At 34.0% G+C, this 24,235-nt stretch overlaps 1 protein-coding gene across 3 annotated transcripts; it reads left to right on the top strand.

Annotated features, from left to right (window-relative positions):
* Positions 1 to 977: 977 nt before the first annotated feature.
* Positions 978 to 24,235, top strand: LOC120334649 (band 4.1-like protein 2). Of its 3 annotated transcripts, XM_039402153.2 has the most exons (24): positions 978 to 987; positions 1,610 to 1,769; positions 1,880 to 2,027; positions 2,687 to 2,807; positions 5,151 to 5,324; positions 5,681 to 5,768; positions 6,083 to 6,235; positions 6,602 to 6,699; positions 7,401 to 7,567; positions 9,083 to 9,135; positions 9,618 to 9,698; positions 10,125 to 10,193; positions 13,609 to 13,732; positions 14,926 to 14,961; positions 18,428 to 18,513; positions 18,872 to 19,078; positions 19,675 to 19,872; positions 20,435 to 20,632; positions 20,809 to 20,958; positions 21,308 to 21,526; positions 21,723 to 21,794; positions 22,222 to 22,377; positions 22,926 to 23,006; positions 23,189 to 24,235. In XM_039402153.2, the coding sequence occupies exons 2-24, from the start codon at positions 1,644 to 1,646 to the stop codon at positions 23,285 to 23,287; spliced, it is 2,904 nt and encodes a 967-aa protein (XP_039258087.2). In that variant the 5' UTR covers positions 978 to 987; positions 1,610 to 1,643; the 3' UTR covers positions 23,288 to 24,235. The 3 variants fall into 3 exon arrangements, with proteins under 3 accessions (XP_039258087.2, XP_039258088.2, XP_039258089.2); XM_039402154.2 differs by lacking the exon at positions 978 to 987 and having other exon boundaries at positions 19,678 to 19,872; XM_039402155.2 differs by lacking the exons at positions 978 to 987; positions 14,926 to 14,961.

The following is a 24,235-nucleotide window of genomic DNA, read 5'->3' as shown; positions in this document are numbered from 1 at the left end:
CCGCCAATGAGAAATACACTCAATTCAAAATCTAAAGGGCTTGCTGTGGAAGATGTGTTAGGTTGGGTGCTGGTTTGATTTGTATATTCTTCTAGGGGATCGGCTTCATTTTTTGGCATTGAATTATCAAGTTCTGACATATCGTTTTGTAAAGTATTTTCTGAAGTTGACAGTTCTTTCTCACTTTTAAAATTAAATGCAAATTCAGTTTTATTCTCCTGTGCTGGCTCAGAGTTTGGGCCAAGTAATTTTCTCATTCGCTCTTCTGATTTTAGTAAAATTTTTCTTCTTCGTATTTCCGCTCTTGTGCGCTGCGCACTATCACCCATTTTCGATTCTTTAGATTTCAACAATAGTCTGAAATTATCGGGTTAAACTTATTGTAGTGGAGATTTCTTTCAGTGTCCGCCTTCCTCTGGTCAGAAGTAGTGCTATCGAGTCCTCGTTCGTCTCTAATTTATTTAGTTTGAACTCTTCTCTTGCCCAGTGTGCCATATACTGTCGATCTTCAAGATCTTCTATTTTGTAAATAACTCGGACAATGTCACGATAAAGATTCAAGACCTTCTGTCTATGGATAAACTGTTTCAAAGTAGGCGCGTGTCCAGGAATCTTGGATGCCATTCAAACGCGATTACCAAACTAAACAAAAGTGCAACCACAGACCACTGCAGATCAAGTCGCGTTGAGGCTGGATTTGAATGGGATTTTCCGTGATGGAGAAAAGGGCATTATGCATTTGTTTGATAGTAGTTTTGATTCGATTATTGACTGAAGTGAATTTCATTTTTTTTATTAGATTTGATAATGTTTTTGTGCATTGAAACGATGTACGTTAATTATTCTTTTCTTCAATATGCGGCGCCAGAGAGCCGATAGATAGCCATTTTTCACCGCAAACCCTTCCAATCGCCATTTGTTTGTCTTTTATTATTTCGAATTCAAGAGCGAATCCTGGTGCCGGTACCGGTACCGTACTTTGGTGCCGTGAGTTATGGTATTTATGATATTTGGTGACCGTACATTTGAACCCACGTACATTTGAACCCATGCGTATATCCACGGGTTCAATCTATATGCGGGTGCTAAAACCCATGGGTTAGGGTTAGTACCGGTATGGGTTTAACTAGGCCTATCCGTGAAACAAAAAAATTCCATAGGTGCAATAGCATACAGGTGCAATTGTCATGGGTTCAAATGTACGTGGGTTCTAATGTAATGGAACCATGATATTTACCTAAAGATGTTGTGTCTGTTTAGACAAAATCTCAATTAAGCTTAGATAAGTCGGTAAGTAATAATTTTAAGGTTTATTTTAATCACTACCGGACTGTCATGTCTGCATGTTAGTTTATGTCAATACCGGTACGTTATGTCCGCATGTTGTTATTGTTGTGATTCTAACTTAGAACTTATTGTAACGAATGATTGCCCACTGATTTTTCCTGAACTTGTCTCATACTGTACACTAATACTGATTTTCTTTTAGCAGCTTTCTTCAGTTCTTGATTCAACGCCAATACTTCAATAAAAATATTGTAGTAGGCTATTACAGTATTATTACTGTATAATAATTAACAATATTTCAAATATTTTTCTTTTGTTCTAGTTGATTTTCTAAAAAATGATTTCCTAAAAATACAATGACAAAAGCAAAAGAAAGCATGGAAAACAAGGAGCCGACGGCTAAAATTGAGTCGTCTGGTACTCACACAAGAAAGTGCATGGTGTACTTGCTTAATGGACAAGAATTTCAATGCAATGTACAGGTTAATAAAATTCAGAATCTATCGATTTAAATTTTGCCAAAGATTCTTTTATTGATTGACTTTTATTTGATAATTTGTTAAAGTAAAATAAATATTTCTATTTATTACAGAGAAATGCAAATGGATCACAACTTCTTCAGCAGATTCGTGAATTATTGGATATAATTGAATTTGATTATTTTGGATTATATTTTGAAGATTCAGCGCATCATAAATACTGGCTCGAATCCGAAAAATCAATTAAAAAACAATTGAAAAGTGAGATGCAATTCTTATCATTGATTTTGTCTCTGAATTCAAGTCTTGAATTGGAATGATATTTGGTTTTAATAACTCGATTATAACTCGATAACTCATCGTATTCTTGGTCATTTTTTATTGATATTCTAAATAGGGGTCTCGTGTAGTTTCGTACCACGATATCTTCTAGTTGGCATGACTCAATAATTTTTCATATGTCATTCCTAACCCCCACCTGACTATGATATCCAAAAACTACCTCACTACGACGCAACAGTGACGTAATAAAGCCTGCCAAAATATACAGAGGCACGCTCCAAAACATGCAGACGATTAACCAAAGCCGAGCAAGCTATTTCTCTCGTTTTCTCGTTGTAACGACATCGATATGATAGGGATCGCTGGCGTTAGCTAGTTCGCTATTGTTATCGCAGATGCCCGATCATGGCCATATATTGGCAACCTGTATGACGCGATTGTAATGTCATAGTGGCGTAGTCAGGTAGGGGTTAGGAATAACATATACAAAAATGATTATGCCAAGTCCACTTGTGGTACTAAACTACACTAATTTTCAATTAATCTGAAGACATGCCTGACTGCTTGATTTGAATGGAAATCATCAAATATAGGCTACTCAATACTCTATAAGTCATAATTATTTTCTGATGTTACAGATAGCCCATGGAAGTTTAATTTGTCAGTCAAATTCTATCCGTCTGACCCTTCACAGCTGGCGGAAGATGTATCAAGATATTACATGGTGCTTCAATTGAGAGATAATATTGTTTCTGGAAGGTAGGTCTTCATAAATTTGAATAATCTTCTTCATTTGCGGTGGCTTATCTACATAAAATAGTGCACGTGGCAAAGGATAAAAAAGCGCCCTCTTGATCGTTGACTGACAATTTTTGACATTGCTGTTGAAGTAAGAAGCTCGTACCTTATTATTTAAGTAAAAATACAAGTTTAAATTATTTTCAATTTGAAATAATTTTGTTGCAACATTTTACAATGAAAACTTTTCACTCTTTTTGCGGCCCAATCCGAACGGCATCCATGGCTGTCATACCCTAGATTCGTCAGTTTATTTGCTTTCGCAAACGCTCTAAAGACTGAAATACAAGATTAGTATTGGGGTAAAATGGGAACATATATCATAACATCTTACTATATTTTTTTTTTCATGGATTGATTTGCCTTTGTCATTTTGGTCACCATAGCCTCAGGTCCCATGATAATCAATAATTATATTTATTGATTACAGAAATATAGAATTATTGTTATTGTTAGGTTGCTTTTATTTCATTTTTTTCCCCCTTGTTATTATTAAATCATAAATACAAGACTGGAATGATTACGATTCCGATTATAATACCAGCGGATTTAAATGTCTGACGATTTTAACTTGTAATGCCACATTTTATTCTATACCTATATATTTTGCTGCAGGTATATTTAGGATTCCATTTGAACAGAAGTGTGTAAATTATTTTAGTATTGTTGTGTTAAAATGTTTCAATGTCCTTTACATGGCATAAATAATGGTATGCCTCAGATCATAATGGAGATCATTCAAAGTTCAAAGATATAGCCATGCAAGGATGCTTCGAATGAATCTAATACTGGTTCAAAGTTATTTATATTTTATAGGCTTATTATGAATTCTCGGCTATAGGGTTAATTTTAAAAAAATATCATTTTGAGCTGATGATTTCAACAGTATATTCCTGAAAACTATAAGAACATTAATCAATCAAATCACTGTTTATCTTACTTTTCTCCCATTTCCAAATTATATTAATTAGTAACTCTTCATTCAGAATAGTTGATTACACTGATTTGAAGCTGAATACTCTTTGATAATGTTTTCCATATAATGCAAACCAATTTTGGACTAATACATACTAGAAAATTCATAAGAGTCATATCTTTAAAACATTATAAATTTTTTTTATGAAGTATCACAGATTATTGTGTATAATATACTCATACAAACTAAGAAAATGATTTTTTTAGAGAAAACCGACCATTTTAAGTAAAAACGCTTTTGTTCAAACATATTTAATTCAGTAATATTCACACCGGTATATATTATGCAATTTCAATATTACTCTAGTAGAGCACATTGATCAAATATTGTCACTGGGTTCGTGGGAAAGTAAATTTAATAAGTTTTCATTCCTGATAGCCAAGCAGCCTCACAGTATACTTATCTGGTACAATTTAGATAGCTTTTTAATTTCAATAATAAATTTGAACATATTTTAGAATACTGTTTTGGCACTGGCAATATTATTAAGATATTATAATAATTAAATTAGATGTACTGTTATATTTGGTAAATATTTGGTCCTTTTAATTAACAATGGATTGTAATTTGTGATATAAAAAGTTGGTGCAAAGGCCTCAGATTTGAAGAAGGCTGATCTTAGAGTGGAATTACAGGTGACAACTGAAGTGCCTGCTGCCTGCCATGAGTTACTGTCATATAAAATTATGGCTGACCATTTTATGGCTTGAATGAATCCACCATTTAATAAGGATAGCAATTTTTGTTTTGCCTCATCTTTAATAAATAGCGCTGCTTTTATAACAAGAGTTACTGTCTGAAACCATATGAAAATATGGTATGTCTGACCATTTTTTGACTTGTTGAATAATTTAGGGATAGCAGTTTTTGCTTCGCCTATATTTGAATAGCACTGTTTTTATAGCCTTTGAACTAATGGCACCAATGCAACCAATAAACAGTTGTGCCAGTTAATTGAATGATTTATTCCTTGGTAAGTGATTTAGTAAACTATGTCAAGTACTGAATTGTCAGACATACCTAAGAGAATGATGAATGAATGATAACTTAATTGAAAATGGTATTCTATTAGTGAACAGCCAAAGTTTTCAGATTTACCATTCTGATTGCATTCGAAGACGCTTGATTTTCTATTTTTTATAGCATCAGAAATTGGAATGACAGCATTTTCTCCAGATGTGAAATGTCTAAAATGACAAATTTTCACATGAAAAATATATTCTCAATAGGCCTGCTTAATTAAATTTTAAATACACTTGATTTGAATGTTCAGTTTGTTCAGCATCCCTATTAAAAACTAACTAGTATATTTCTTATTTTGCATGTAGGTTACCGTGCTCATTTGTCACTCATGCTCTCCTCGGATCATTTGTTGTGCAATCTGAGCTTGGAGATTATGATGAGTCAGTTATGAAAGGAAACTATGTTTCTGGATTTCAATTTGCTCCAAATCAAACCAATGCATTGGAGGACAAAGTCATTGAACTTCACAAGACTCATAAGTTAGTTTTTTATTGCTTTAAAGTCAATTTTGATGTAATTATGTGATTACTCTATATCTTCTTTCTTAGACGTTTTATCCGTGTTAATATTTTATTGGTTCAATATTGGCATGGCTTCTATGGTCCTGTCAGAATATCATATCGAAAATCGATTTAACTTCTATCTAAATTCCTAGTGAAGATTCGATATGACTACAACGCCCCGTGAACGAACTGAAAAGACGTGCCATCAATTCCCACCCTTTCCTCCCAGCCTAACTGAAAGTGAGCTCGACTCCGGTCAGTTGACTTCTGATTCGATAATCAATAAAAACATGTCCCACTAAAACAACCGTAACTTTTCTCTTTGTCTTCAGGGGTTTGACTCCAGAAGCGGCAGAATTAGCTTTCCTAGAAAATGTGAAGAAACTTCCACTCTATGGCGTGGATTTGCATGCAGTCAAGGTCAGTCAGCACTTGTCGAATTAAGTTTTTTCAGTATTAATTTGCAATTCATATAATAGTGTTTAATGTATCGAAAAGGTTTTTGCATTGTTTTGTGATAAATAATACGGTATGTTATTTGTCATATCATACTGGAATCATGATAGAACCAATTATATTGATCATGTTCTTTGTGTCTGTTTATTTTTTTATATTTTGAATGAATTATTACTAATTTCCCACCAAATAAGTTTTCCTCACTTTCTATTAGTTTTTTGTGAGAGACAGTGTTCATTTTTTTCTTAATAAAGTCCATTTACAAATTTTATACTTAGGATTCTGAAGATGTTGATCTTATGCTCGGAGTAAGCTGGAGTGGATTAAGAGTATACAGGGACCAAGTACAAATCAGTCGCTTTGCATGGCCAAGGATCCTAAAAATATCATATGTTAGGACCAAATACTACGTCAGAATGAGACCAGTTGATGTAAGTTTATTATTGGTATAAATAGAGCAGTTGAGTCTGAGAAAATTTCACCAGACCGGGCTTCCGAATTTCCATTTTAAAAACGATCTTTGATTTCATCTCTTGACCATCATTTCCCCTTCTTTAATTACGGTATCTGTCAAGGATGCCCATTCAACCCGATGCTTATTCATTTTTATCAGAAATTTCGACACCCATTACAACTCTAGATAATTGGAAAATATGATTTCGGATCAGACTCTAATAGCAATGAAAACATAAAATTAACTTATCAGACATTGTCAAATGTGTATTTTACTCTTAACTATATCCCATGCCTGATGAGTTATTTTCTTGCAAGTCAATTCAGTAATTTTCATTTCACAGGACCAAGCCGCAGAAAGCGTAATTGGATTCAAACTACCCAATCACAGGGCTGCAAAAAAGTTGTGGAAATCGAGTGTTGAGCATCATACATTTTTCAGGTAAATTATTGCTTGTTAGCCGCTTGTACTTTCATACTGCACATAGGAAAAGGTACAAGACAAGTACATGTAAGTTGAGGTAATGTCTAACGGGCAAAGACTAGTAGCAACCAGCAAGTTCAAATTTTGTCTGCCAACCATTTCAGGACCCGTTGAACAATATTTTTTTTAATCCAAAAAACAGTTATTAATATACTATGTGTGAGTGGTTCCTGTGTAGACATTACGATTAGCTATTCTGTTTAACCAATACATGTAAAGCTTACGTGTCCCCAAATATATCTTGTTAACCTCCGATTGTCCATGGACCCCTGGCTGGGAACCATTCGCTTCGCTCGTTCTTGATAATAGTGGTGTATCTATCTGATTGATTTCAGGAAAAAAAATTCTAGTTGTTTATGAGTATTTCATATGTCTTTGATATGTAGCAATCAATTTTGTCATCTTTTGCTTGGCGAATAATACTTGATATTTTAAAAATGTATTGCATTACCATTAATTCTCATATAAACTTATTTAGGAATCCAATTTCAACAAACTTTTATGTATATAGTCAAATTTCATACAGTACTTAGAATTTTTTAGAAATAATAAAATAGAACCGAATTTAAAATTTTTTTTATTTAACTTGTAGTACTACTTGCCAGTTGTTCATTGAATGATATTTATCTGACACTCGTTTTATTATTTTTTTATTGCAGAATGACCAGACCTGAAATACCAAAAAGTAAACTAATTCGAACTGGATCGACCTTTAGATATCACGGTCAAACTCAACACCAAACCAGAAAAATTGTTGCGACAACGACTCGTAAAAACGTTCCAAAAATACAAAGAACAGCAAGCAGACGATCCTATGTGGGAAGTGGTATGTTAATTGTCTCTGTTTTTTCGAAAAAATTTAAAATTGTAACAAATTATATAGCTAGTAATCACTAAAAATATAAAAAATTGCGTGAATACGATCAGTTATTAGATCTTGGTTCCCCACTTGAAAAAACAAGCAACCCAAGACAATTTTCAGGTGACCTATAGTTTGGGAAACATTGAATTAGATTATAGGCAGTAGCTGAATTGTTTCATTTTGTTTAAAAAATATGACGAAATATAACCATATTTTCATCTTGTCACTTTGACCAAGATTTATTCAGATTAAGTTTGTTCATGGTTGGATTGGATTAAAATTTCGTTCATTTTAACCCCTGTTATCAAAGAACTCAGTTCCTGAATGCCAGCTATCTAATTCTGTCTGGATTATGTCACTTTGTGTTGTTTTCGCCAACACTTTTATTTACCAAAGATCGCATTTAAATTTTATTATTACCTCATTTGGTTCGAATATCCTCCTTCAATCTTATAAATTATAAATTCAAACTTGGTTGGAGATGAAGAAATACTATTTTAATAAAGAGATGATGCATGCTTGTTCTCTTAGTTTTCATGTTCTTACGACATATATCATGATACTGTTACCTTTGCTTATTTATCTCTTTTTATAAAATTGTATAGCTAGAAGTGTAGCATAATTGAGTCTTTATTCTTGGGTGAGGCATTATACCATAATATTACGTAAATATACCGGTAACCAATTATGGCAATTACTAGTAATGGTTGATCAGCTCTCAATGAAAATATTTTAGTCTCTTGTCTGTTCATTCTATGGTACTTGATTTTTAACAATTGTTATGAATTATGTGCTTCTTTATTAAGTTTGCCAATGTATTGTGTATAGTAAATCCATGTGCTGAAATCAAATTTTTTGTCTAGATTTTCCGGTTTATTATTGTCACGTCGAGTGTAAACACATACAAAATTTTCCATCAAGAAAATAACGCTTGCATCTTAGTGTTCTAAATTTACCATCTCGAATTGTCTGAAAAATTAATTAATAATTTTTATGACATCAGTGTTGCTTAGCTATTAGTGTTAAACTATTTACCCTTGAGATTTTTCAATAAAGAAAATATCATTTCTTAGCAGGAACAGTTCAAAAGCAATATTATTTTAAGTAATTACTTGATAAATTTTATTTTCATCATTTCCAAAATGACCGATTATTAAACACTTCCTAAACTTTTAACCTGTGCTTTCAAATCAATCTAAATCCATGGTTTCCAAACTGCGGCCTGCGGGCCAATTATGGCCCACGTAACGATTGAATATGGCCCGCCAAAAATCATCACAGTTAAGCATGAATATATTTGCAACAATTCAATTGTACCGGTATCATATTATCAATAAATGTACTGGTGCCGGTATCGGCCCCTTGCGGGCGCTCCCCTCTCCCGGCCCGCCAATATCCTTCCGCTTGACCCTGTCAATCAACTTTGTAAACCACTGATCCAAGCTATAATTACCAATACATATTTCTTATTTTATGCAGACAAATCAAGACAGAATAAAACGTCAACAAGTGATGGTGCTTCACCACCTGAGGTAGGTTGGGAACATCATGAATGTTCAAAATGATTCGAATACATTCAAAATTCATTACATTATATTTGATATAGGAATTTAGGAAGAATTTTGAAGATTTTTATTTTAAATTAAGAATTTTGAGCCGTCAGATTCGGAATAGTAAAATATTCGGTTTTGGCCATTCCTGGTTAAAGTTATTTATACAATATTAGAATTAGCAATTGCTTGTTGCATTGTTTAAATTATGGTTTTATTAATGCGATTTTCATTATTTTTGCTGAGAATATTCAAATTTTAATAATTAGATTTCATTCTAAAACGTCTTTCCTGCCATGTTGACTCGAACAACTTAGAATTTCATATTAGTTCATAATGCACCACTATATATCAATATAGTGGGTATTGGTATTTATGTAACTTTGCTCAGAGATGAATCTCGTTTGGTTTACTTCTCAGTGAGTGCAATGAATTTACTTTAAAAAAAAATTTCTGTTTTTTAGCTACCAAAAAAAGAACACACAACCACAACTACAACCGAAGTTGTAACTGTTACTGAGGAAATTATTACAGAAAAAGCAAAGGTGATTTTACTGATCTTTTTCATACTCATTGTACACTAATTTTAGTATACTTACCGGTAATAAACAACTAGTAGAAATTTTTATCTTTTTCGACAAACATATTGTTTATGGGCATTTTCTCCCTAGATTACTTTTGTGATATTGACATGTACATTCACACTTTTGCACCTATAATCTATCTTTTACTCTTGCTGATGGCATGTATATGTCAGTGTCACTGACCTATAGATACCTCCGAAATTTCAGATATAAAACTGCTAGCATTTAGTTTGTTTCAGATTAAAAAATGTTACCGACTGCATTGTTATATAAACAGCAAGATCCAAGATAACTCGAATATTCAAATTGATTCAAAGTTATTTCCATTCAATATTTTAACTTCGTTTTTTTAATCAATTTGTAATATCTTTTATTATTTGTACATAGGAGCCGCCAAAACCAAAAACAGAAGTTATAGAGGAAGTAACAACCACAGAAGAAACTGTTGAAATTCAGGTATCAAAAAAATTGTTGCAAAAATTTGAAAAAAGTGCTTTCAATTAGGGATGCCACATTTGGATTTCCGAATCGAATCGATTCGAATCGTTGCCTTTTCGAATCGATTCGAATCGCACTCGGGCGATTCGAAAAACGATAACGTGGCTTTACAAAAAATAACGCCGACTCTCGATTTTATTAACGGCGGTTGTCTTCCAGCTATGCGAACGGATATGATTTCACTCGAAAGCAAACAAATAAGCGCTCGTCCGGCTATCTCTCTCGAATGAATTTGCGCTTTATAATGGGATAAAGTTCTTTGTTTGATGAAATTAGCATTCATTTCAACGACGAAAGATATATTTTAGAGAGTGATTTGCCTTCTTTTTTTCGGCGAAGTGCTCTCGTTTTGCGTTAGTTTTGCAGTGGGGAACACACACCAGCGAGACATCTGCTAGTGGTCTGCAAAACTCTTTGCTCGCTCGCAAAGTCGAATTCACATATCGCCCGGGCTTCGTTGATGCGTAATTTTACGACAACAATTTTCAACAGGTCTGAACATTGGTTTATTTCTTTATTGTATTTGAGAGTGAGTATTGAGCGATGTCGCAATATGTTTGTCTTGCACGCTATTGGCTGCTGCAATCGACCGACGTCGACCCTTGCTCTTTAGTTAGTATCTTGTATTGCTCTCTGTTGTTCGTGAGCGAGACGAGCTGTGATGGCGCAATCGGCAGTCATCTGCTTTGCCGGTCCTTTAGGATTTAGTTGAGTGTGCGTTTTGTGAGTTATTAGATTTCTGCTATTGTTATTATTTAGTTGGAAATCAATAGGTTAGGATAGGATGGGACTTATTGCGTGTTATATTTACTAACTGTTCTGTATTTAGTTATTTAATCCTGGAATCTATCAATATTTGTTACCGGTAACAGTAAAACTCAGCGTGGGGTAGTCTACAAACTCTGTGTGCCATTTGCGAGTGTTATTGCCGTATTGTTCTGTCGTGTTGTCAAGCGGAATATTACAACAAGTTTTTTCAGTGTTCTTCTGAGGTGTTGGGTTCAACAATTCAGTGGTTCAAGACTGAGTGGGGACTGATTGTTACAAGTTTGCATTGCAAATTGTAGGAGAACCGGGACGTGGTACTTGACAGGGTGCCATGCGCTGCTGTTAAACTCATTGGACTGCAAAATGTGCGGCCAGGCATCGGTAGCTTACTAGTATAACTTAATTATATGACTATTTGCAATGCATTTTTATTATTCAGAATGTCTAATATCAGTAGTAGCTTTAAAAAAATAACACCTAGGCGGCAGGGACGGCGCCCCAATTCCTTAGTCTGGGAACATTTTTCTCGCCCGCTAGATTCTCAGATGTCATGTCAACTTCAGTACAAAGCGAAGGAGTAAGCATTTACCACAAGTCCACCTGGTTGAATCCCTTTCACAAGGGCAAATTTTTCAGCAGACAGATGCGAGCCTCGGTAATTTAATTTTTGAATGTTCTAATTTCAAATTAATCTCACTTCGATTTCTGATGCTGATGAAACATTTTTCATAGGTGCGGATAGCTGTTGAAACTGAAGCAGATACTTCTACGACTCAGGATGAATCACGTCATGCCAGTCTGGATTTCATGGCCTTTTCGAACGAGAAATCGGGCGTGCAATCAGAAATTCCCGCGTGCAAATAAGAATTTCTGGCGTGCAATTATAGCTCACGGCGTGCAAAACAACTGCGCCCGCTAAACTGATTTCGAACTAAGATACCTCTCAATACATCCGCGTAAAAATAAGTTGAATCATAGCAAAAATGGACGTTTGACCTTTGACCCCCAAAACATCATTTCTATATTTTGTCACTAATTTTGAGAGTGTTTGTGCGACTTTAGATACCGGTACTGTTCAGTACATCCGTGTAAAATTATTGTATTCAAAATACGCTGAATCAGGGCCATAACTGGCCAGCGTCGGTGAGGAGGCGATTTTTCTCACGGGATTCCTATCATTCAACAAGATATGGTGATTTTTGCTTCGCATTTTTCGATCAGGCCAAATCTTGCAAGCAAGTATTAGTCGACAATTGTAAAGTTATAATTTTTTGGCATCTTTATATTACTAGATTATTGATTTAAAAACTATTTAAACCGATTTACATTGGTGAACAATTGCAAATTTTCGGCGTGCAAAATTGAATTCGCTCGCGTGCATTTTTGTGGAGCGCTAGCGCCCTCGGGCGTGCATCTGCCATGGAATCCAGTCTGGACGTCATGGACCCCTGCCACAAATGGATCATAGTCAAGAGCAAATGGAAACCGTGAATTCATCTAGTGAAATTCATGGACTTTTGGAGAGAGGCCTAGAGAACTCTGGCAGTTCTTCAGACTCGGAAAGTTCAAATATTGTGTCAGAGGAAATAGCTTGGTACTTAAAACGAAAGGTTGATGATAAAGAGTCACCACCTGCACCATTGACCTGGTGGGATAACAATGGAGCCCGTGCCCCTTTGCTCAAGAGAATGGCAGTGAAGTATCTGAGTGTACCCGCAACCTCGGCTGCTTCAGAAAGGGCTTTTTCTTCTGCTGGACTGACTGTTTCACAGTTGAGATCACGACTAACGAGTGCCCATGTTAATGAACTCAATTTTCTCTACTGCAATAAGAAATTGTTGGAGTGAAACAATATCTTCCTCAAATTTTGCCTTTTTCGCGAACTTGACACACAATATCGCAGGTTCTGACAGGGGGGGGGGGGGTGATGTTTTAGGCACGATTTGAAGTTTTGCATGTTATTTTGGAATTTGTTTTCAGATAACAGATTATATTTCATTTTCCACTGGCATTTTGTTTTTGCTGTATTAGTGTATTGTTTGGGTACCATGTCAGCATTAGAGGTGACGCAGTTTGGGTAATTTTTTAGCGATGAAAAAAAAAAAAAAAAAAACATTTTCGGAATCAGATTCGGAAAGATTCGATTCGAAAATTTTCGATTCGAGATTCGATTCGAAAAAAAATGTATCCGGAAGTGGCAACCCTACTTTCAATATCTATTTACTCCTCCTTGGCACTTTTATTCAATCATTTAGATGTGGCCAGGCATAAGGGATTCATGTTTCATTCTACAAAGAATATTTTATTTCATTCAACAGATACTACTTCAACCTAATGGTACACAATTTTGTCATGAAGTCAGTTTTCAATATATCTTAACCATTTATTTTAATTAATGTTTATTAAGTCTTTTTTTGCTTCATTTCCTACACCTTTATGGGCCAACAAACTATACATGGCATCAATAAGCTCCATTAGCAATTTGAAAACTGCAAAAGACCTTATGAACACCCTGTAGCCATATCTTAACCTAGCTTATGGTATTACGGTATGTAATTAACGATTTGGGAAAATTTGACCTTTGATCTTCTGATCACTATCCAAGGTTGTAAAGTCGCAGAGATCGGAAGCCTCCAAGTCTCGTACTTCTTCGTCTTCATCTTTGTCGAGTAGCGATGACGGGACAGACAGACTCACAAGGCATCAGAGAAAAGTCCACAAAATGAAACGTATGTGTCAAACAGTTAAATTTACAATTTTTTTACTGTGATAAGATTTGTTGGAATTTTCTAAATAAGTGTGATTGCGCGTGTGTGATGTGCGCCTTCGTGCATGTGAAAAAATTCATTTCCCATTTGGTTTTGAGCTTGTGTGTGCGTGTGCTATCACAGCTTGTGTTCACTATTCACATTCACGTATGAATAGTCTTGTGTGATGAAAAAATAGAGCCACGTAGAAAAAGGTCATCCTATTTGAGGATATATCGCAATTAGTTAACTGCCAAGCATGGATGACAACAATCAAATATTTGGCTCAATTTTTTACCGGCCTGTACTCAAATATGAGATTCTTTCTCATAAATACTAGAAAATGAAATTGAAGAAAATATATATATAATACGTCACAATTTTAAAGTCATTTTGAACTGTTATACATTGGCCATTACTTTACTGCCATCCCAAAAGAGGCAGACACGATAAAATTTAGCATCTGGTACACCGTATTTTGCACCTTGCTGTATTTTGATTTCAAAATTTTAGCATAATCACTTTCGGCCAGAGCACGTCAATTATGCATGTTTTATTACCGGTAATATCAATAAGTAAAAGAAACTAAACGCTTATAAAAAAGGATAATAATAAATTGGTACTAAACTGGGAATTACACTTTTAATAAATTGAATTGTTAATTAATTAATAGATATGATATTTAACACATAACTCAACTGACAGTAACCTTCATGAATAGGGAATATATATTCATTTTATGATTATTAAAATGGTACTACATTACTTATAAAATAATGATGAAAATATTAAAAACGTTTCGTAATAGAGGTTTATGATAGATTTTGTCATCTATTTGGCTTTCAATATCTGGGAAGTTTTTTCTTCTAAAGACACTCTTTAGGTACTATATTGTGCTTTTTTTATTGAAGATTTTACACCCTTTAGTAGTAGTTAAATTTCAGAAATATTGCCACATATGTATGCCTGATTGGAATTGTAGAGCCTCTATCTCTCTTTCACTTGTAGAAGATTTAAAATTATGGATATTTTTTAAATTCAAAATATCCTTTTTTGATCTTGTTCGAAAATTTATTAAACAAATGGCTTTTAGATAGCCATTTTTGATTGAATGAAAATATTTGCGGGGTATTTTTTCAAATCCAAAATATCCTTTTGATTTTATTATGCAACAGAGGATGATGAACTGGTTGAAACGACCACCGAGAAGGGTAAGTCTATTCCCAGCGGAAGGTCGAACCAACTTCGTAAATGACGCTTGCTTGCTTGCTGTGTGTTTAAAAACTGTAATTTTACACTTGCTTGTTGCATGTCGCATTCCTGCTTAATTGTGTTAGGCTACTAAATTTTTTTATTATGTCATAGGGATAGAATTTTTAAAGGTGATATATTTGGCCTGTTCTAAACTAAAGCAGCATTAGTAGCAGTGAATAGGATCATATTTATGTTTTGATTAAAATGATGGTAGTATGCTGTAGCTATCATGCTATAGCTTTCCCATTTTTCTATGCTTTGATGTCTATATTATGCAAGGATGCTGTAGCAAGAATAAAGGTGTATATTGTATTTATTGAGAAGTCTTGGTGCACACTAACACAAATGTACTTCTGTAAATATCACGCAAATACATTTGTGTAGAATTTCGGTTTTGTGTGGTCAACGATCACATAGCTGTATTCCTGATCATATAAGCTTATACTGATTCAAGTTTTACAACAATCGCATTATTTACTAGTCTCTTAATGTGGCACCATAACTTTTTATGGTTTCAGACCTTCAGTAGATCAGTGTGTACAGATATTTCAGGTGCTCAGTAATTTGGTTCAGTCTCTATGACTGCCCTTATTTGAGCAAATTGTCCTAAAAAAATGCTAAACACATTATGACTATAATTTAATAGTCATTAAATTTTTTAGAATTTTTCAGTAAATCGTGATTAAAATTAAATATTAAAAATTTGGATCTTGTAGAGTCTCGATGCTCTGACCCATTCATGTATCATGCTCCCATATACTGGTGTCTTAATTATTGGAAGAAAAAGCATCCTTGTGACCGTCTGTATGATTTTTGTTGTCCCTGCTTTATAGTGCTTCAATGCATAACCTAGAATTCTTTGCTTCATCAAATATTCCGCTTGCAGCCTTACTGGGAAATTTGCTCATGACAAATTTTTTCTAAATTTTTTTTTGGCGAGATTTTCGTACACAGAGCAGGTTATCAGATTTCATATCAGCGGGTCTGTAAATTCTTTATTTCATAATAATCCCTGCTGAGATGATTCCTGGACCCTTCCCTGTCTTAGGGTGGATGACAGATCGTTGTTCACCATATGATTAAGCCTTCTTGTAGGCCTTCCTCTCCTCCAAGATAAATATGAAAATATTTAAAATTAAAATGAAATGATTCAAAATTAAGGTGAAATTCATGTAACAAACATAATGTTATCTTATGCAGAAATCATCTCGGTGACTACAAGTTACTGTGGTTCAATTTCAGAATCGCAGCAATTACGTAAATGGTTTGAAAAACCAACTTATTCCGTTTTACCACACATCGAGTTGCATTTTTTAAACTTAAATTTGTTGGTGAATACTTATTAATACTTTGAATTTACAAACTGAGTCAAAAGGTGTTAAGAAATAGATCAGATATTATTACACAATCTTAATGCTTGCCTTGCATGTTGCACAATCTTTAGTGCATGTATGTTTGACTCCACGCTTATTGCAAGATTTGCAATATATTCAACATTTATATATCCTAGTCGGGCTTGAAATATAGATAATCCATGACTAAAAACCACACTTCATCTTTGGCCTAAACATGGGTATAAACGATGTTATAAATAAGGTTTCACTGTGGAGCAGATTTAGTAAGTAGGTTATCAGTATGAGGATAAAATTATGAACTATTCATATAGAAATAGTTTGGTTTTCTAGGATTTTATCTGATGATTATTTTCAATTTTGGATGCTGTAAGTGCTTTATTACTATCATGTCTATGCATCTGAAACAAATAACTGGCTGAATACCTGACCCGACATGGAGTGGTAACCGGATTAGAGGCTGTGGTTCACCATGTGATTGAGCCGCCTTTTCTCTCAATAAATCTCGTTGAATTTCGACATTTCAAAAGCAGTAAACTTTTATATTTGCTCTGCTCAAAATGCTCACAACTTTGAATCTACGAATCTTTCTAGACTAATTTAAACGAAATCACAGACTGTAGATCTCACCGACATTTGCTAGCTTTCTATTTTTGCTGTGAGTGAAACAATGCTTGACTAACAATTTGTACTTGTACCTTGTAGTTTATTTTCAAATTCCTCTGATTTTGTGCTAATGAGTAATCTTTTAATCTTCATATTTTGTCTTTTTAAAAACTAATATTTTGATTTTTTCTGAAAGCTGAGAAATGCTTTATTTAAATCATTTTGTGGTGTAAATCATGTTTAAAAACTGTAGAATACTCTGGTTTATGCAGGAGTAGGTGCATGTGTATCCTATTCAGGGATAGGCCATTATTAATAAGGTATCATACTACCATATTGCATCGTATTATACGGCAAATTGTCAATAAACTGCTCAGATTTGGCTTTTATTCATACAAATGACGCAGCTGTTTTTAAAGCAATACCGGTACTGGTTTTGAGTGTAGGCAATAAAACAAAGTACTACCTGAATTTTAAAGTGTGTCTTATGGACATGGTCCGGTAAAATACAGTTAATGTATTATGATGAGCTAGTCCTCTTGCTAATTACATGTATAGGTTGGCCATATGTTGCTCAGTTAATAATAAATACTCCAAATATTAGCAGAGAAATCATTATTCAATCATGCAATTGGTAACATTTTTTTAAAAATTGTACCACCCGTCACTCATGTGAAAGTATATAGGGAATTATTTTTAAATCCGAATTTTAAAATTGAAAATTTGGTACCAATTGTGTTCGGTAATTTCAAATATAGAGCAGTATAGACATTTCTCCTTGCTGTTTTATTCAATCGGACAAAAACAATTCTTACTTGTAATGTTTACACAACAAAGCCTATTTGGGGTCAACACACTTCCATTCTTTTGTCTTTTAATATCAAATTGGAATTTTATTGCTTTCCCTGTCTGCCCTGTATTTTATTACAAATCAATTCAATGGTAAATACCATTGGTCACTCTCTGTTACCTAATATATCATCGTTAAGGACTGACAGGGTCAGATTGCTATTTTATTCTCTGAAATTGTTGAAGGCTTGTCATTGCGGTGGAACAAAATTATAGCTTAATGATATCATATTTTAAGGTTTTAAAAATCATAATTTTTTGATAGTTTGATTCTACAAAGCTCTACCAAAACCAAACCTAGAACTCGCACAGTTTTGAAATTCAGACCAAAAGTCCCCCTGATTCTTGATGATAAAAGATCATAAAGTCCATTGGGAAAAATAAAACATAGCTATTTTACTTTTACTGTGGCAAGATGATGCATATCTTCTTCTATTGCCAGCTTGCTTTGTGCCAAAATTTTTTGATTTTACCCAATACACAATCAATGCAGTTTGTTATAGAAATCTGAAAATTAACTTGTAATGTTTTTCACTGAATGCATTAATTTAAATGTATTATAGATATGATTCAGTACCATGAACGTTCTGTAATAAATTAATAAATCATATTTCAGGTAAATTTTTGCAAGAACCACCCCCTGGTAGTAATGGCTCTTCAGAATGGGATGTGAGGTTGCAAGCCTCGCCAGCTAAAAATACGGTAATTTTTGGATGGTTATATTTGAGAGATGTGCAATCTAATGTAGTAATCTTCAGTTTAGCTTTAACCTTCCCGTTATTACGGTGATAAAAGCAGTCAAAACACTCTACAAAAAGCTTTGAGTTTTTACTAGGCATTTTGAAAGTCTACTAAAGAAGTTTTGTTTTTAGTCAGAACTAAGAGTCAGTTTTTTACAGCATGGAATCGGGGTCAAAAATAGTTTTTTTTAACTGAAAGCCTAAATTTTTGAAACCCAGTGTTGGAGTTGTATTTTCTATATCCTGCGCCCCCCGATCGAAATCATAATTTTTCCATTATTAGAGTTCAATTTCACTTGTCCATCTATATTATTATCTAGGATGCCAGTCCAGAAGCAACACCGAATGAAGAAGAAAAAATAGAAGATGAGATCGAAACACAGGACCGCCATCATGTTACTACCACAGTTGTTACTACTGTCACTACAGAAGTTGTTCAAGATAGTTCTACTAAAGATGAAAAAGAAGAATCGTCATCTTCTAGTAGCGAGGAGGAAAAGGAGGAGAAAGAAGTTCCTGAAGAGAAGGTTTCAGTTATTATTTGACACAAAATGTATATACAAATGTTTTTTCTAAATTCATGTTGGAGAAAAGTTCGATGAATTTCAAAGTTTCAGCTCTTATTAAAGATGATTGAAGGCTGAATTCCTGATAAGTATATTGCTGTTGTTGTTGTTGAAAAAAATCGCTTTTTTTAACCAATGGATCAGCAATTTTGAAATTTCTGTTTTTGGGAGATTGTAGTTGCTTGCTAGAAGGCTGTTCTCCCTGAGTCGTATGAGACCCGAATATTTTGCTCCCTGTTCAGTATTCCAAATTGAATCCTTTTTTTTATATTTTGCAATGTTTGCTCATCTCTGTCATGCTTGATTGCCGATCTTTTCAGCAAAATAGGTGCTCTTCAATCTTAATGACGAGTACAAATCGTTTTTCATTTAGATAACTCTAATCAATTCAAGCTTTTCATAAGTGTGACACATCCCAACTTGGGTCGAGTTAAAGACTCAACTCTAACACCGAACCAGCACCCAGCATTGCGAAGAGTATTAAAATCACTCTGTTAGCAATCACCACTTGACTTAAATTTAAATTAATATTCTAAATAAATAACTTATCTTACCAGAAGCCTTTGCCAGATTTTGTGCCTGTTGTTGAGCCTGTTACTGCCGATAGCTCAAGCTCAAGTTCATCGGAATCTGATGAAGAGAAGGAAGAAGAACCAGAGGATTTTGATGATAAACAAGAAACTGAAAAGCTTGAAGATCACGAAACAGAGCATGATTTCTCTGCAACAACCACAATAGTTCACACTGAGTATCATGTATGATTTTTATACAATTTTCGATTGAGTGATATTGTGATTGGATGTTGGAAAAATTTAGATCGGACTCGGAATGCCAATTAAAAACACAACTTTCGACTTTGCGTTAAAAAAATTTTCGATTCCAATTCACGTTCTATACTCCTGGTCCTAGTCAAAGGAAATCAGATTCGAAAAAATTGAATTTTGGTAACGCAAACTCCACAGAGTTTAAAAACATTCGATTCTACCTCCAAGTAGTGAGGACTGCAATTTCAATGGAAACATACCAATCTCTATAGCCATGTACTAGTATTTGGTTATGAATCACAAAGACATTTACCAATTCAGGAGTTAATTTAGAACCTATTACAATTTTAATGCGAAAGTAAGCACTAAGCAGCATTTTTGTGTCGTATTCTGCAAAACAAAGAATTGCAAACTCATAGACATTCAAGAATTTTTCCATCGTTCTTTACTAAATGATCATGTCAGTTTTTTTTAGATTTTTACAGTTATTGACATTCTGGCATAAGTTTGTGCCAATAATTTATAATTTATAGTATTGTTTATTATTGGGCAGGTCACAGAAACTGTCATCAAAAATCCTCATGTTGAAGAGGATGCTTCTACTCATGCTCAAGAAGAGGAGGAAGATAAAGTAGAACCTCGAAGGGAGGAGACAGTCTTAGAAGAACCTGTTGAGAAAGATTCATCTTCTTCTTCGAGTTCAGAGTCAACTTCAAGTTCTGAGAGTGACAGTGAGGATATAACTCCAGAGGTGAGTGTGCAATGTACTCAGATACTATGAGGAAAACACCCTTCTGTTATGCTTTACTACTTAGCAGCATCAATTAGCTTTTAACTATCTACTCTAGTTGTGTGAGTTTTACTTTGAGTGACTGCTTCTCTGAACTCAGTCAAACTGATTTTGTTTATGAAAATATCACGTTTAAGGTTAAAGAGCAAGATGAAAAATCGGAAGAGGAAGAAGGAGTAAGTAATGAAAACAACAACAACAATACGGAAGAAGTGAATCGTTCAGAAGCAATTGTCGTATCTCAGAACGTAATCACAACAGTGGAAACAAAGTCTGTTCGTGTTGAGGTACATTTCTTAACTTTTACATTTTGCTGTCTAGAGGTGAAAGGCGAAAAGGTCCAGTCCAGGGTTCTCTAGGGGCAACTAGATGGTATTCCGGATGAGTTGATTACCTGTGAATAATTCAATCCTTTGTCTGGAACGGATTTATAATTTTACTCTTGTTTTTGGCTCTTTTATTATTAAACACGGATACAAAATACCTAATTGAAATGCAGTATCATATGGCAATATTTACAACCATGCTTGGAAATCTGATATAGGATGTTTGGAGATTAACAAGAACGTTGATGCACAACATCCATCATGTTCAACAATAAGGTCTTGCATCCTTGTTTATTTTCATTCTGAATAGGATGTTGTGATACCACGAGAAGATAACGAAGTTCATAGAGTTGCTCTCACTGCCGATGGAGAAAACAATGTGACAGTGACAGAAACTCCTCGATCGAGCTCAAGTTCGTCATCTTCTTCGTCATCGTCATCATCAAAAAGTAGTTCTAGTTCGAGTGACTCCGAACCTGAGCCAGAACCAGAAGAGGATACGCAGACTTCAATTACAAATGGATTCAAGGTTAGTCAGAGAAAATGTAGTTACTCGAAGTTGAGATGATTTGAGAGTTTTTTTTAAAACTGTTTAAACGTTTTCTGTATGTTTAGTCTGAATAGGATATCACATTTTCAAATGTTATGCTTTGGTTGCGAACATTTCTCATGATAATATATATTATTGATTACCTTTCAACTTCAATTACTTCTTTGTCCTTCAGCCACCAATTGTTAAGACGGAAGCAGTCTATGTGGAACCGACTGAAGAAGAAAAACCAGAAGTTACGACTATGGTAATTGATGTAATTCTTATTTATCAGCAACTAAATGAACATGAAAATATAGTTATCCAGGTTCAGGAAGAATCAGGCCATGGAGTCTTAGTTTTGTCTGGAGTCGGAGCAGAGGTCGCATTTTCAAACTGTCGTGAGTTGGAGTGGAAAATGTAAATTTGCCTGAGTAGGAATTTCAGACTTTTAATGCTAGTAAAGGAGGAGGTAAAATTTTTTATGAAAACTTGAAAAGTGCAAAAAGCACAGAGGTTAGTAAGCAATATTAACAATCTAAATATTGAAGATCAAAGCGTGATTTTCTTGGAATCTGTAGAGCTGGAGGGAGATTCTAAAATTTTTACAATTTCGAATCAAGCATAAATTGTGACATCACACTCCTAATAAGCATATTAACCAGCGGCCGTTTGTTGAATATATTTTATTTCAGCCACCTGTAGTTCACACTGAAACAAAGACAATCACTTATGAATCAAACTTTCATCAACCTGATGTCATAGAAACTGGAAATGATGTTCAACTTCTCAGTAGCCAAACTATAACTTCAGAAACGTTGTCATCGGTAACCACAACACATATCACCAAGGTAATGAAAACAGTTGTTTTGTTTAACATGCAGTACCAAACATCTTGAAAATTCAAAGTGTATATATAGTTCTTGGTATAGGCATGGCAGATAAATAACAGACTCCATACTTGAAGAAATCGGTATTATAAAGATTGAAGTTTAAAGATATTTCGAACAGCATTTTTAAAATAAGATTTGAAAATGTTTTATAGAGTGTTTTTATTCAAATTTTGTACAAATATTCAAATTCTAGGTTGTCAAATCATTTTTCTAAGTGTTGGTAACATATTTCCCATTGATCCACTTCTAAAACTTTTTCATCGTGTTTTGTGAGCTGACGAATCGCTGTATTGTAGTTCACATAACTGCTCAAAGCTCACAGTTTTCTGTTACAACTTTCTACATACATCTTTAACATTATTCTGTCTGCCGTTTGTGAGACTGCTTTATACTATATACTTAACGAATTTTAAGTTACCTCAACTATGCTATAGTTGAGTCGAGTAAAAACTAGCGATTCTCAAGTATTCAAAAATGGTGTTTATTTTACCAAAAACATTTTACAGACTGTTGTCGGAAGCGTGAGTGAAACCAGAGTAGAAAAGAGTATTGTACTCACTGCCGATGGAGATGCTGATTTGCATGAGGTATGTACTCGTCAACATACTCAGAGTACAGTGCATTTATTTATTGCCTTTTTGTGTTTTGTTCATTGACTCATCAAATACATATAATATACCATATTCTAATTTTGAATTATTCATTCTAACTTCGTTGGAGCACCATTTTGATAATTGATCTATGTGATTAAGTCTTTTTTTTCTTGAAGGCCGTGGCGAGAGCTATGAAAGACACACAAGAAAGTGACCCTAATGTGAGCATTACCAAGGTCGTAGTGCACGAGGAGAAGGTCGTCGAGAACTCTTAAAGGAATTGGAAGGTGCTGCAGCTGAAAATTGGTGCATCATAGCTTAGAAATCAAGCATGGCCAAGTTAAATCGATTTCATATTTGAAGAATTTATGCATTATTTGCACGCCTGTCCCTTTTGGGTCAAATATCATACCAAATATGCCACTACGTGGGGTTTATTATTCACCCCACTCACTCTTTCATTGTGTTTTTTAGCATTTTTTGGTGAAATCGAATTTGCGTAAATTTTTGACCAAGCAGTTTTTTTCGGTTTTTATTAGAAATCATATTTTTGTGTAGAATAGCTTTTAATGATCTGATTTAAATTTTTTTTCTCAATTTTTGCTAACGCAGACAGTACAATTGACAATTTCATAATAATTTGCTTTTTTGAGAGTAAAGTCCAATTAGGTATTTTGTCCAAAAAATATTACTTATATACTGTCGAAATTTTGTTGAAATAGAGCAAATTTTGGCAAAATAGCCATTGCGTTTTTAGGAAAAAATTATTTCATCATTCTTAAATATAAATTTATTCCTTTTTCTGAACTAGATGTCTTTTCTCAGAAATATGATACACTTTTTTGCATTGAACAATTTCCAAAGTTTTTTTTTTTAATTTCTGTAATGTTTTAGGGCTTGATTTACAAAAAAAAGTTGTAGGTTTTTATATTGGATTATAAAACCATTATCCCACTATGAATCAAATTTTTCAAGTGAAAAAAAATGTTTTGGGGCTTTCAGCATCACTTTTTGGTCGTGTAGGCAAAGTCGTTTTTTTCCAAATCTGATAGTTTTTTTCATTATGCTTAATCACAATCTGAACATCCCTAACGATGGGATTTATACTTAATTTAAAATTGATATTGCATAATCAATTAGGATTGTTCGCTTATTACAACAAGCCTACTGCTTATTTGTATCTTGCGCTTGCTTTTGCATTAAAATCAAGATAATTAGAACAA

Source organism: Styela clava, chromosome 15 (genome assembly GCF_964204865.1).
Source record: "Styela clava chromosome 15, kaStyClav1.hap1.2, whole genome shotgun sequence".
In the NCBI taxonomy this organism is placed as follows: domain Eukaryota; kingdom Metazoa; phylum Chordata; class Ascidiacea; order Stolidobranchia; family Styelidae; genus Styela; species Styela clava.
Note: the sequence above shows the minus strand (reverse complement) of the source record. Positions and strands in the feature narration are given on the sequence as shown.